This window comes from Tamandua tetradactyla, chromosome 4 (genome assembly GCF_023851605.1).
Source record: "Tamandua tetradactyla isolate mTamTet1 chromosome 4, mTamTet1.pri, whole genome shotgun sequence".
Taxonomy (NCBI): domain Eukaryota; kingdom Metazoa; phylum Chordata; class Mammalia; order Pilosa; family Myrmecophagidae; genus Tamandua; species Tamandua tetradactyla.
Window position 1 is genome coordinate 5,706,200 of NC_135330.1, and position 16,018 is coordinate 5,722,217.

The 16,018-nt window shown below is 35.8% G+C and overlaps 1 protein-coding gene across 1 annotated transcript in view; it reads right to left on the minus strand.

Moving 5' to 3' along the window:
• Nucleotides 1-16,018, minus strand: part of VPS45 (vacuolar protein sorting 45 homolog) — an 85,592-nt gene that overhangs the window by 50,799 nt on the left and 18,775 nt on the right. The window contains exons 11-13 of the mRNA XM_077156170.1: nt 12,633-12,791; nt 12,295-12,402; nt 10,801-10,922 (exon numbers count right to left, since the gene is read on the minus strand). Of these exons, the coding sequence (XP_077012285.1) occupies nt 10,801-10,922; nt 12,295-12,402; nt 12,633-12,791 (389 nt within the window). The remainder of the gene's footprint in view (nt 1-10,800; nt 10,923-12,294; nt 12,403-12,632; nt 12,792-16,018) is intronic.

Sequence of the window (16,018 nt, forward strand, 5' to 3'; positions counted from 1 at the left end):
TAAGTGATTTGTAGAGAACTAAAATGACGTGACGTGATAGTGACAAGGGATTGCTATTTCTACAGGGAGTTTAGGAATGCATATCTGAGGCAATGACATTTCAGTTTTGACCTTAATGATAATCAGAATGCAGTCATGTGATGAGCAAGGAGAAAAGTTTTTAGTAATTACAAAAGATGTTATTCTTAAAACCTAAGAAATGGCACAGTGACTGGAATACTGGTTAACTCACTCACTCAAACATGTTACTAACGCAACTAAGTGCCAAGCACTGTGGTAAGCTGTGTGGTCATACAGATAAGATTTGTCCCTTACTTTCAAAAGGCTTATATTCTATAAAGGTATTCAACTATATAATTAAAATTATGCATTGAGATATTATAGACTTTGCCATCAAAGCATGTATTAGATACGGTGTAGGTTCAAAGGAAGGAATAGTATGTTACAGAGTTTCCCACTGGAGGCCCCCAAACAGCTTAAACGTGATTCTCAACGCTGTGGTAGCTAAGAAGGGCTTGGGGCAACTTGAGCCCTTAGGCCAGTCATCTCCTGCCATGGGCAACTTCTTCTATTTGTTTCAGCATGTATATATTATCACCTGAACAAAGACATGAAAAAGGTTAAAAAGTTCTGTATAGTCTATTAAGGGAGAAGACAGAGAAGATCAGGAAAACTATCACAGAAAAAAGTCACATGCAACACCTAATGCAGGCAAAGATGTGGAGCAATAGGGATTTTCATTCACTATTGGTGGAAAATGGTACATCCACCTGGGAAGACAGTTTAAGCAGTTTCTCACAAAGGTAAGCATAGGCTGGTAATATGATCCAGCAATTGTAACCTTAGGCATTTACCCAAATGAGCTGAAAACTTATTTCCATTCAAAAACCTGCACAGGGATGTTTATAGCAGCTTTATTCATAATTTCCCCAAACTGGAAGCTACCAAGACATCCTTCAATAGGTGAATGAATAAACAAATTGTGATAGTCATACAATGGAATATTATTCAGTCTTAAAAAGAAATGATCTACTAAGCCAGAAAAGACACAGAAAAAACTTAAATACATATTTTTAAGTGAAAGAAGCCAATCTGAAAAGGCTACACATATACATATATGATCCCTTGGTTGTCAGGAGTATGAGAGGAGAGAGAGAGGAATGAACAGGTGGAGCAACAGGGCATTTTTCGGGCAGTGAAACTAATCTGTATGAAACTCTAACAGTGGATACATATATGTTTTTATAAAACCCATGGAACTGTACAACACAAAGAGTGAACTCTAATGTAAACTGTGAACTTTAGTAAATAATAATGTATGATATTGATTCATTAATTTTAACAAATGTACCACACTAATGCAAGATGTTAATAATAGGGGAAGTGTGGTATGTGTGTGTGTGCGTGTGCGGGGGTGGTGTGTGTGTGGTGGGGGGTGGGGTGCAGGGAGTATATGGAAACTCTGTCCTAACTGCTCAGTTTTTTCTGTAAATCTAAAACTACTATAAAAACAGTCAATTAATATATATATATATTTTTATGTGTTAAATCAATGTCATATGAGTGAATTTTATTCTCCAAGCGAATGGGGGAAAACGGAAGGGAAAATGAGAGAGAAAAAGACACTGAGGTGAAAGGAGACAGAGAGGTAAATAGCTGCTCTGTTCTCATAATTCCCAATCATTTGCCACAGCTGGATTAAAGCATGTGAACTGAGGACAGTGATAGAAAGAGAGGGAGAAATAAGCAGAAGTCATATCACAGAAGACCTTTATTCCTTTAGGCCACAGGGACTCACTAAAGGGCTTTAACAGGTGAATAAAAGGATTAAAAATTTTGGAGAACAATTTCGACAGCTGTATGACAAGAAGTGGTACGCAGTGTGGCAAAATTTGGCAAATGAAAGCCACCTCTGAGACTTCTGGGAAGATAAGATGAAAGACGGAACTAAGGAAATATTAGAAGGGTTGGAAAGGAGAGGTTAGACACAGAAGGTAACAAAGACGTATACTTTTCAGTACTTGGTCAGTGATTGATTGAAGAGGAAGAAGAAAAAGGAGACCAAGATTACTTTAAGTTTCTGAGTCTGGTGACCAGGTGTAGTGGTTTAAGTCTGAGAAGAAATAAAATAAGACTGATTTGGGGCATGTTATATTTGAGATACCTATAGAACATCCCAATAAGCATGTCCACTATTCATTTGGATATTTAGGGCTGCTTTTCCTGCAAGAGACAGTGGCTGAAGTTATGGAAGTGGATGAATTCTTTCTAGGGAGAACATACAGAATGAGAAGAGAACCAAAAGACAGAATTCTAGGGAATCCCTATATTTATAGGATAAGAAAGAAGAGCAGCCAGCTAAGGAAACTGAGAAGATTTTCAGAAAAATTTGAAAAGTAGGAAGAGAACCATAAAGGAAAGGACAAAGAATAAGTGAGTTTCGAGAACAGAATGGGTAATAGTGTTAAATGCAGCAGTGAGGTCAAGAAGGTTAGGGTTGAAACAGTCTATTGGATTTATCCATGCACTTGCAGGAAAAGTTTTTCTCTGTTGTAGTAGAGTAAGAAGCCAAAGTGCAGAGGGTTGAAGAGATAAGAAGTGAAGAAAGCGATTGCAGACTACTTTTATAAAAGGCTTGGCTATGAAAGAAAGGAGATAGGTTAGAGGAAAATGCAGGCTCAAGGGTTTTTAATGTACTAGTTTTAAATAGGAGAAACTTAACTATGCATATAGTCCAAGGTACACAGATAGTAGAGAAGAGGCTGAAAATGTAGGAGAGTGAGAGAGAACGAGTCAGCAAAGAATCAACCGAGAAAGGCTTCAGAGGGATGCTATAAAAGGATAAAGGTGGGTGTATATTTAAATAAGTTTTATGTATGGAAGCTAGACACTGAGAGAGTTAATGACTCAATTTTTCCTACATGAGCCAGGAAACCCTAGAGTACACTGGGGTAGGACAAGTGGCTCAAAGATAGTGGAAAACATTTAAAACTGATGAGGAGAATGAGACAAGGAATGATAACCAGGAATACATAAAAATTTGCCTGAGTATTCCCGAAAGTCCAAGTAAGGTAAGGAACAATGAATTTGTAGTGGCATTAATCTATAATTTTTGTGATTTCCTCCAGTAGCACAAAGCAGTGGCTAAAAGCTTAAGACTAAGCATTAATTCAATTTATTAATCTGGTGCTTTACATTGCACAAAAAGAGATTCCTTTATAAACCTATAGGAAAGCATTACACTACAAAATTTTCCACACTACCACGGCTTTTCCCTTTGAGTCCTTTCCTCCAGTTACTAACTAGCATTTTCTTGCTTAGAATGGTCATTTGCCTAGGAAAGGCTGTATGATTATGATACTAATATTCTTCTATCAAGTATGATGAACTCCCATTTACACTGGAACTGAATATACACACAAAATGCAGTTTCTCTTCTTTTTCTCCAATAATTATGAATTATTTTTAATTCTTAGTAATATGTCTACAGAAGGGAAAGGGGAATATGATACTAAAATTCAAGCTTAGTACTTGTCATGATCTTTAGGGATACACTTGATTAGGAAGGAAACCATATAAGCTTCAGTTAGTTGTAGGTTTAAACAGTTATGTGAGTTTCTGTAACTTTTTTTTTTTTTTGGCATGGGCAGGCTCCAGGAATTGAACCCGGGTCTCTGGCACGTTCAGGCAAGAATTCTGCCGCTGGGCCACTGTTGCACTGCTCCTCCCTGTAACTTTTATCATGGTCTTATCCTCACAGATATTTAGAGATAGGTATTTTTAACACTAAATTTCTGAGGAAGTATATTTTTAATTCTTCCCAGTATATTGGGGTTCCAGGAGTACCAGTGATCTGAGATAATAAAAGCTTCTCAAGTGCAGACGCAATTGGTTTAATATTCATTGAAAATGTAAAGGATGAACTCGGTGGGAAAAAATCCAGTGTTATAAGAACATGCCAGCAAGGAGACAGATGGCACGCTACCAAGAGTTTGGTCTATGCTGTAACACAGGGGTTAGCCTAGATGGAAAAGAGAAAAAAAAAAAAGCAGGTAGGGGGAGCAGTTGAAGGGCTCAGAAATAATAAAATTTTCAAGGCTAAAAGGAAAATAAGTATCTTTTACAGTAAGATTTCATATGCAATTTTCCCTATGCTGAGGGACTGCTCTATCCTGAGGTCCATTACACAGTTTATCTTGAGTAAATACCCATGAATTACACAGATTACTTTATGAAACAGAAAGGAGGAAGCTTCTCCCTTGCAGTGGTACAGTGTCCATTCTTTGTGATTAATGAGAAATCAGACAGTGACACCTTTGTTTTGCTCCTGATCTGATAAGACAATTTAAAAAGCAGATGAACAGACTAACGAGGACTGTCCTTGAAAATGATGTTGCTTCTCCATAGCTCCCTTTTGATCATAAGCTGCCTCTAGGGAAAATCCTTCTTATGGAAAAGAAAGCTGAGAACTTGGAAAGAATAAACTCAAGTGGCCTTCCAGCACAGGCAGAGAATGCTGCCCTTTAGTCTGATAATTTCAGGGTGCCAGAGTATTTTTGTATTACTGGAGAAGGAAGAAAACGTCAAGGGTGGTAAACTGTGGGTGTAGGTTCTATGAAGGCCAGGATGAAACCTAGATACGATAGGTTCTTAGAATTTGGCTCTAACAAAGATGACTATGTTGCATTTGGATATAATAACATTAATAAATGTTTTCCTGAGCCTCCTACTACTTGTTCAGGTTGGTTTGAGGAGGAGCACATCTCTGAAATTTTTTTAAAAACATCCCTGACATTTTTCCTTCTCATTCCTTTCACCAGTGATGAGGCCAGTCAAAATATACAGTAAATCTTTTTTATGTGATGGTCAAAGCTAAGTGGAATACACAAGTTCACATCTTCGTGCACATCTTCTTGTGTTCTGTAATTTACCATAGCAACAAAAAGCATTAATTAATCTGACAGCAAGCAAATGTTGGAAAACAGCAGCCAGTTCATGCTGTATATAGACATGCAAAGGTACTCTGAGAATTCAATTCATTTATTTATTATTTTGTTAGAAAAACGAACAAAATAAATTTCACATGGAGTATTTCTGGAACTCACAATTAATAGATAAGTTAAGCAGAAAAACTTAAATTTTTAAAAGGCAACATTTTATCTACACTGTGGACTTAATTCACTTGTGTCTAAAATGGAAATTTTTGAAGATACTTACAGATGGTAAAGATCTTATAAGCATTTACTGTAAGAAAAAAAGCCAATGATAACGGAAGCAAAAATATGCTGTTGTAACAAGATACTACTAAATTTGTGTAAAAGTGAAAAGTACTGTCTTTTTTAATTGATTGATTCTGGAATGCCTGACTTGATAGCTCCATTTTCTCACCAAATGTTTAAGTTACTTGTTTTTATCAGGGACAAGAAGTGATTCAAGAGTGAGGGAAAAAAAGATCAGCTGACAAATAGGAGATGTGGAAATTTCATCTCCAGGAGAAAGATGAGACCCAATGTGGATACAGCTATTGTGCTGTATTTAACCTCTAATTTAATAGCTAAGGGCTAAACAATTTTTATAAGTGTTCCCATGCATTATATCTCCTTTGATACTTTCTAATATTTAACAACAACAAAATCAACGGATCCTATCACGATGAGACAAATCATCATAAAGATGATTAAAATCAATGTCTCAATTTGATGATCCAGGGCCAAGACAGTGGCTAGAGCTGATAGTGGGGTCAAGTTGATACAGAGCCAAAATATTACAGGGTTACTGGAAATCTGCCAAAATCTAAATTTCTGGTAGCATCAACCAAACTTATTCTCTGATTTAAATTTTCCAACTATAAAATCTGACATATCAACTGCTATGAAAGCCTATATAAGAAATTTGACAAGCATTTATTGAATACCTATTTGTAAAAAATTGTGTTAAATATTGTGAAAAACCAAAAGCCTGACATAGTCCTTACCTCAAGATTATAAAACCTAAAACAATACTTAATGGGAAAGACAGTATGTACACAACTAACCATAGTTTCAATATCCAGAGGAACTACTATTAATGATTTCCTTTTATTCTTTCATAAATAATTACTATTTACATAAGCACATTATATACAAATGATATATACATGTATAGTCAAGCACATATGTATATACCCAAAAAAGAATATTATAGCATCTTGCTTCTCTAGCCAATTTATATTAGAAAGCTTTGTGGATCACCCCCTGAACAGCTGTGCCATTAAAGAAAAAAACACATAGCATTATACTGTAATTTAGGTAACCAACCCTCTAATGATGTATATTTAGCTTGTTTCCAGTTTTTTTGCTATTGCAGATATCATGTTTCAGTGAACATCTTTGTGCAGTGGTGCAAGCATATCTATATGGCACACTTTTAGAAGTAGAATTGTTAAGTAGAACTCTTTTCAAGTCCTCTGCAGTCTTCCTTCTGTTAAGTGGAGCCAGGAAATGGCATAGGTATCTTCAATGTACCTCTCTGTAGTTTTGTAATCATTTCTTGGCTTTCTTCCTTCAAAATTTCCACTATCTTAGAAGCTTATGATGTAGTTGTACTGTCTTCCCTGACCTCCTTTCCTGGTCAGTCTCATTCCCTAAAGGCTTTAGCTTCTCCTTTTAACTTCTTATGTCATGATTTTCAGTGACTTTAACATCAATGTGAATCACTCACCTAACAATGTGGCCTCCTCACCCACACTGGTCTTTCTCCCCCCCGCCCCCAATCACCCACACCCATGATTACAATCCAAATCTTTTATTCCAAATACCTGCTCTATCTATAAAGTCTTGAATTCAAGATACTTCTCCAATAACCACCTCCTAATCTTCAAATTCACTTGCCCTAACATCCCTGGTGCAATGATTCTTTGATTTATCAAAACTTTCAATCCACTGTTGAATATCCTCCTCCTATCACCACTTCTTCAAATACCAGGTGGACTCAACAATCTGCCTTCTCTGCACTTAATCCAGAGCAGCTAAAAGTTGCTAGGAAAAAACATGCAATTTGGTTCCCTGGCTGTATTTTTAATTAACAGGACAAAAATCTTTAATGGGCACTCAATGTAGCTTAGAAGTCATATTCACATTTCCCTAGTAAATTTGATTCCCAGCTGAGAAGGTGACAATTTCACAATGTTTTTTTCTTTTTTACTTTCCATCTTAGTTGGCAGCTTGACATAATATTTTACTGAGAAAACAGAAACAATCAGACAAGATAGCCTGATGGTCTTAGCACTGAAACCCAGAAACCTACTGTATCTACATATATTCTGTCTTCTCTCCTGTTATAATGAGAAGTACCTCTGCTCCTATCAAAGGCCATCCCTCTGCTCTGTGCTGGATCCCTTAAAGACCTAATTTCTGCAGCTTTCCCCCTCTCTCTTTCATATTATCTTTTCCTCTTTATTGGATCATTCTAATCAGATTACAAACATGCTCTACGTATTTCCCATCTTGAAAAACCTTTCCCTTGAGTCCATAACCTCTTTTAGCTACTACCCCAGTTCTCTACTCCCTTCATGCAAACTTTTAAAAAAGATTTATATGTATTTGTTGTCTCCACTTCATCTCATACTCTGTAACTCTTTCTAATTTGGCTTTCAACCTCACTGGAACTGGGGAAAAAAAGGCCACCAAAGATCTTCATGTTGCCAAATCTGATGGATTCTTCACCTTTTTTACCTCTCAGAAGATCGGACATAGTTTACTATTCACTCCTTGCTTGCATTAGACTCTGCAAGTTTTACTCCTATCTTTCTGCCTCCTCCTCAGTCTCCATTGCTGGCTCCTCATCCTCATCATTGGTCCTAGACTTTCTTCTTTTCTTTCTATGCTTTCTCCCTAAGTGATTTTATCTAGTTGACTCCATGGCTTTAAATATCATCAACATCTTGTTGAGTCCCAATTTTGTATGTGACATTTCCATTTGGTTATCTAAAGGGCATCTCCAACTTAATAACTCTTGGTTTTCATCCCAAACCTTAGAGTCATTCTTGACTTTTATCTTAGCCCAATATCATCAATCTACTTCATTAATGAGTCTACTGATTCTATCTTCTCTCCCAGCCTGCCTGGCCAAACTACCTTTATTTCTTATCTTGACTTTTACAGCAGCCTCCAAGTAGTCTCCCTGCTTCTATTCTTGCCCTCAACAATCCATTCTCTTCACAAGGCGGATCTTTTAAAAGATATTTCAGTTCATGTTATTTACATGCTTAAATCTCTTCAATGGCTTCCTACTACACTTAAAATGAAAGTTAAACTCTTTACCAGAGCCTATAAGGCCTGACGTGGTCCAGCCCTTGCCCATCTTTTCACTCTATTATCTCTTACTTACTCACCATTCTTCAATCACTCTGGGCTTCTATACGTTCCATGAACTTGCAACCTCATTCTTCCTTTAAGGCCTTTACTCAGGCTACTCCCTCTGCTTGGGATGCTTTTTCTTCTGATCATTATGTGATTGGCTCTTTCTTATAGCTCAAAACTCAGCATAAATATAACTTCTCAGAGGGGTTCATGTCATCTAAAATATCCCTTCCCACCACCACAAAGTTACTCTGTAGCTTATTTTCCTATTTCCTTTATAGCATTCATCTCATTCAAATTATGTTGTTTACTTGTTTACTGTCTATCCTTCATGTAAGTTCTTGAGGGCAGTTACCTTATCTTTCCTGTCAATTCTATATCCCCAGCATCTATACCAGTTCTTGGTATATTTAAGGTATTCAATAAATATCTGTGGTATAGAAGGATGAAGCAATTGAATTATTAGCCACATAGATATTTAAGTAAAAGTGGCAAATACTAACAGAGGCTGGCAACTGATAAATGCATTTTGTTAGAAGAGCATCATTTTGAGTTTTATTTGGAAATGGATCACCCAAATAAGACCAGTTTGCTGTTAGGCATTAATCATATAAAATATAATCTTCTAGTGGCCTATGTTTTCCCTTTGGCAATAAATGGCTAATTTCTTGGTCAATAATTTTTAATATGAAATTCATAATTTTAGTTTTCTTTTATCATATTAATTTGAGATAGATGACTAGCTTTGGGCTTGTTTTAACTTCTTTTCATTTAGATGAAATTTCTGAATCTTGAGGCCAAGATCTTTAAACATTTTATCTGAATGAATGTATTCTGAATTTCAGGTATTCTGGCTCTCTCAACCTTGGATTTTTTAATTTTTTATTTTTTAATTGAACAAACCAAAACAACATACAAACATAAACATTCTTAATATACAAACATTCCATACATGGGGTACAATCAATGGCCACAATATCATCACATGGTAGTATATTCATCACCATGATCATTTTTTAGAACATTTGCATCACTCCAGAAAAAGAAATAAAAAGAAAAAAGAAAAAACTCATACATACCCCTTACCCTTGCCATTCACTGACCACTAGTTTTTCCATCTATCCGATGTATTTTAACCTTTGTTCTTCCCTTACCACTCCCTTTCATTGATCACTAGTATTTCAATCCACTCAATTTGTTTTAACATTTGTTCCCCCATTATTTATTTATTTGTAATCCATATTTTTAATTCATCTGTCCATATTGTATATTAAAAGAGCATCAGACAAAGGTTTTCACAATTACATAGTCACACTGCGAAAGCTGTATCATTATACAATCATCTTCAAGAAACATGGCTACTGGAACACATTTCTACAGTTTCAAATATTTCCCTCTAGCCTCTCTAATACACCTTAAACTAAAAAGGGGATATCTACATAATGCAGAAGAATAACCTTCAGGATAACCTCTCAACTCTGTTTGAAATCTCTCAGCCACTGACACTGTCTCATTTCTCTCTTCACCCTTTCTCAACCTTGGATTTTTAAAAGATGACTATTTTTATATTCTGTTACCAAATTTCAGAGTTTTTTTAAGGGTTAAGTTTTCACTTTATGCCTTAAAACATTTTTCAATGTTTTAAATGTCAAAATATTTTTTCCCTTTCAGAAATTCATAATGTTTATAAAACACTATTCTTCAAAGGTTCTTAAGTTATGATTAGTTGAAATAATGGAATAATTAAACTAACAGTAATATTTCTCACATCAATCTATATGATTTAAATATATATATTAAGTCCTTTATCACATGTGATACCAAGTAAAATATAAAAATATAATTTATAACTATGTAGAATTTTTACATATTTAAAGTTTCAGGTTAGCCCAACTTGTTACAGACAAGTTTTGTTTTTAGAAAAATTAACTAATTACTACATTAAAATGTCAACAAATTGCTTCTTTCAGTTAATACTCTAAAAGAAAGCCACCCTTCTCTCTGTGTAACAAATGGCCTTTGTTAATTAGGTCTCCCAGTTTGTGTGCTGGCTACATTTGGCAAAGTCTGGTCCTCATCAAAAATAGTAACAACCTGCTCTGGAAGGCAGTCAAGTAGCAAATCTATTTTTGGATTTAATGTTTGAAACACCAAATGCTAGATGCAATAGAACTGAACCTTAAATGGCATAAGTAAAAGGGTCTGATGACAAAAGACAGAATATAAGTACTTGGGGCCCTCTGAGAATGTCTATTTCTTCATTTAAAAAAATCACTGTTTCGGGCTTGGCAGATAAATTCATATCTAACCTTGACACATCTAAAATTCAAAGACCCTTAGAAGTGAAATAACAGAAGGAAGAAAAGAGAGATATAACCTCATTACAGTCCCTTACATTATTCTAAATTTCCTATTTGCTCAGTGTTTCTAGCTTCTACCATTGATAACTTTGTTATCTTACCTGTCTCTGAGTGTGCTGGGGCCCAGATAAGGGTACTGGTTTTCCTTAAGTTTTCCTTTGATGAGCTGATCCAGGGTCTCATGTAGGAAAGGCTGATGCTGTGTATATACATTTTCTACTCCCTAATAGGAGAAAATGGTCGTTATGTAATTTTTAAGAAACTTGTAATATAACAGTTAATAATATATCAGAAAAAGGTATTCAAGAGTGATTTCATGGAAAAGATTCTCATTAGCTAGAAATGTCCCAAACTCACAAAAATGCCTTAATAATTTAATGCTAGCTACTATAAAGGAACTTTAAAAATGGCATTGCTTAAATCTTTTTTTTTTCAATTTTTTTATTGTATAGTTTAACACATATACAAAGCAAAGAAATAAAAAAGCAATAGCTTTCAAAGCACTCTTCAACAAGTAGTTACAGGACAGATCCCAAAGTCCTGTACAATCCTCATATTTTTCCTTCTAGCTGCTATACGATCCTCATATTTTTCCTTCTAGCTGCTCCAGAATATAGGAGTTTAGAAGGCTTAAATATTTCTTATCATCACAACTAACTTTTTTTCCTTCTTTTTTTGTGAAAAATAACACACACAAAAAAGCAATAAATTTCAAAGCACAGCACCACAGTTAGTTGTAGAATATATTTCAGAGTTTGACATGGGTTATATTTCCATAATTTTAGGTTTTTATTTCTGACTGCTCTAAGATATTGGAGATTAAAAGAGATATCAATTTAATGATTCAGCATTCATATTCATTTGTAAATCCTATCTTCACTGTATAACTCCACCATCACCTTTGACCTTTCCATCCCCGTCCTTTCTTCACTGCTTAAAGCTTTACCATCTTGTCACTGACCCTTTTGTGAAAATCTTAAACGAAGGAACAGCAAACGAAATGAAAGGACCATGTAGAAAAGGCGACTGGAAAAGCTCAGGAAAATGAAAAATTTTCAAGAAACATAAGAAAGGCTAAGAGATTAAAACTAATTTTTGGCAATTTAAGAAAAGAGGTTAGTATTTTATTTATTTATTTATTTATTTATTGGGTGCATGGTCCCGGAATCGAACCCAGGTCTCCCACATGAAAGGTGGGCATTCTAACCACTACACTACCCGTGTACCCACAGTATTTTCAAAGATCTAAAATTGCTTGCTTCATCTTTAATTTCCTTCAAAGAAAAATTATCTAAGAAGTCTTAAATCATAAACAAATGGCACGAAACGGCTGTGACTAAGAGAACTGTCTGTCTTTTTACTCTTGAATATATCTCCAGGTACTTCCTCAGCTGTTTGGTCCAATGCTAATGCTACTTCAATGCAGAAAGCACTTAAAGAGAAAGCTTTCAGAAGAATGTCTTTGTATTTCATTTAATTGACATAGTAATCAATTTGCAGCAATCCAGAAGATATTTTGAATATCATATCCATTCACATGCAGCCTCAGGAGCTTCAACTGTTTCTCATTTAGGGAAGCAAAGAGATGTCTATACCTTCAATCCTTTGAGGAACTGCTTGGTAATAGCCACAGCATCTTTGGGGCTAAAGAGGTCACTTCCTCTGACCCGTTTACCGCCATATTCAACAATCGTAGACACAAGCTATATTGAAAAAAAAAAAAGTAAAGGGATTACTTGGGAGTAATACTTTTTACTATTTGGGGTCATGAAGCTCATTTCTTTAGAAAATAACTTTATTAAGGAAATGAAGACATGAGGACAGAATTATACATTTCTGTGAATGAAAACAGCATGATTTAATATTTGCCAAGTGCTAAGACTATGGTAACAGAGACGGTTCTCGTTTAGTGGTAAAGTACTAATCCAGTTACCTTTCGATACTTGTCAGAAACCCCTCTATTCCTGAGGTCCGTCATGAGCCCTGGCAGGCTGTTGTTGCTATGCCGCTCATAATGCAGAGCATAAAGCATCACCAGGCGGGCAGCATCAAACTCTGTCACTTTAGGACTCTGCAGGAGCCTCTTCACATTCTGAAGACAGATAAGAGAGAACTGATATTTATCCCCCCTTCACTTGAGTGATCTGTCATATAATGCCTCAGATCTAATCATTATTGATTGATAGTGATACAGTCGAGTTCATGACTGAGCCTACTACCATGGTAAAATATGGGGCATACTGTCTAGCAACTACCTCCATTATGAAAAATTAAATGCCTTTTTGTCTAAGAGAAGAATTAAACAGGGAATAAATTCCCATTGTAATTGCCTTAGGACAAAAATTAATTTAAATATGCATAATTTCTCTTTTGCAATTGTTTAAGTCGCTGAAACAAGGAACATACTCTCCAAACATCTAGCACACAACACAATTGACCAGCTGACTTGCCAAATTCTATTCCTTTCTCTGAATTATTGACCAGTGAAATGGAGGCAAATTGGTTAAGTTTTACACAGGAGGGCCGGGATTAATCTATAAACAGCATTGAAGTAACAGTATGTCTCAACAGGTTTATAGGGATATCAGAGTAGGTAATAGCATCCAATCTCTAAATTGAGCACAAACAATCTTAAGAGGGCAGGTACTGATGGCAAAGGGAGCCAGAAAAAATCATGTTTAAGTTTTGTCAATTCTTACATTAAAGGCCCTCCACGTCATATGGATTTATATTTATTATGCAGCAGACCAAATAATTTGATTCAAGCCAACAAATACTTTTTGAGCCCCCTCTAGGCATACGGCACCGTATCAGCCACTGTAGAGGGACAGAGATGAGTTATAGACAATTCCTGTCCTCAAGGAATTCACAGACTATTGGGCAGAAGTTAAGTCTGTTCTGCCACAATACATGCTTGTTTAATGCACTTTAACTCTATGAAATTCGTAAATATGGGAATGATGTAAGTTTAACAGAGAAGGCATATTGATTCCTATGTAATTTTTTATGCTTACTATTTGGAAGTGACCAAGGACAAGCTTCCTCAGGATTAAAAGCAAAGCTTTAGCAATATGTTCAGGAAAAAAAAAAAAAAAGGAAAATCCTACGAAGTGTTTTCTGTGAGAAGTAGCTGGTTTTGCGGTTTTAGGAAATGCTGTACTTTCCACTATGTTAAGCTACCTGGGGAAGGGGCAAGTTAAAAAAAAAAGATGCAAAGATATTTCTGTGTTAAAAAGCAAAGCAAAACATAATGATGAGGACGACAGATTTACTGATGAAGGCTATCCCCATATTGTATTTTTATGTTGATGAACTAGTCTGTGAGAAGCAGATATTTTTGAGACCTTATATCTTAAAGAAAACATGAGCCTCAGGAATACGACTGCAAAGAATGTACTTTTTAGGTACCAATGCCGGTGGAGATTATTTTTTATTAGGATTACTATTATTTTTGTCAGGGCTCCAATCACAAAGTTACATAGCTTTTTTTGTTTTGTTTTGTTTTTGGCATGGGCAGGCTCCAGGAATTGAACCCGGGTCTCTGGCATGGCAGGTGAGAATTCTGCCACTGAGCCACTGTTGCACCGCCCACAAAGTTATATAGGTTTTATGTGTTCTGCTTTATACACCCTTTTTTCCCCATAACACTTCTTTCTTTTTAGTGCATGATTTTGTGGAACATGAAGTCTTTCAGGAACACATATGTGGTGTTAAAACAGAAACATATGTATGCAAAAAAAACTCAAAACAAAACAAAAAGAAAATAAGCACAAAGGAGATGAGTGAAGGGGAAGTATATCTGGCTGCTGAGGAATCAGGAAAGACTCCATGCAAATGTCCTGTAGGATACTGGATTCTCAGGACATAACTACTAATATGTGTACAGTACATTACAATTTACAAGATGCTTTCATATACATTAGCTTTTTAGTACCTCACAGTATGTCCAATGTCTAAGAACTCTTTTGTTCAGTGAAAAGCAACTGTGACAAAAGGGGGATCCTCCCAGGGAACTCTCAAGTAGGAAACCCTCTGACTGGGATTCTTGTTGTTTCTTTTCTGGGTTAGCACTTTACTGCCATTGCCCTTAAGGGATCAAAAGGAAGACATTTCTCTTCTGTAGATTTAGATCCTGTATTCATAAAAAATGCCTCACATTTTTCCCTTTTGTGGCAACTTTTCCACACAGCAGCCACTGAATTCAGCTTAGAATATCTGTTCAAATGCTCCATTAGATTCGACTATAATCTGAAGGAATTTCACAGTACAAATTATTATCAAGTATACACAAACACAATTTCATATGTATTTCAATCAACCTGACATAAATTTAAAACACTAAATAATCCCACCTGGGGTATCTCTGGTGTCATTTTTTTTTTTTTTATATAGGCACAATGCTTCATTTTCTTCTCTTGCAATCACTCTTTTTACCTTACTCAACTTATGATTGACCTTTGTATTTTTAGCATATCTAACATACCTAAATAACCATCAATGCACAAAACTGGCCGGGTTCAGTCAAAGGTTATTTGTAGGAACCAGCTTGTACCCTTCCCTACTTGCTCCTTCCTAATTATTTTCACTTGGATCTGGACTCTTAGCTCAGTTTCCCACTTAAGAATCTCCTTCTATTCCTTGAAATCTGGCCCTGGTATTTAGATCTCCAAGCCTGACTCTGAGCTATACCCCTCAAGAACTGTGCTCAGGCCTGACCTAGGATCACTTGAGTAGACGACTTGGAGCCCTTATGACCTAACCACGGCTCAGGTCAGTGCTCTGGCTACACCTCTATTTCCTCATGAGGAGGGGTCTGCAGGTACACATCCTTGGAGGAGAAACAGGGTCTTTTTTGTCTTTCTAGAGCCTATGTTATCCTTTGACTTAATTTTGAACTATTTTCCTATGACATCAGTTTGACTGATAGTAGAATACAGTACACTGACATTCTAGGGTACTAAACAAAGAAGATGGGGAAAAAGAATTGGAGGCTTCTAATTACACATTAGGTGCATGCTACATGGTAGTTTTTATATATTGCAAATAAGAATTAATAAGTGAATGTTTTGGTTTCTCTTTTCTCATTAAATTTGCTGTAAGCCTTGGGACTATCAAGACAGGAAAGTACACTGTCACATGACTGAGTATGAGAAAACTGAAAACTATTATCTGTTTAAGATTAAGACAAGATTCAAAAACCTTTCATTGAACTCTAACATTTATGAAGGCCTAATCAAGGAATAGGAAAAGAAAAGCAAAAATGTTGTCTTTGAAAGCATTTCAACAGTTCCAAGAGGAGCTAATGTTAACCCTCAAGAC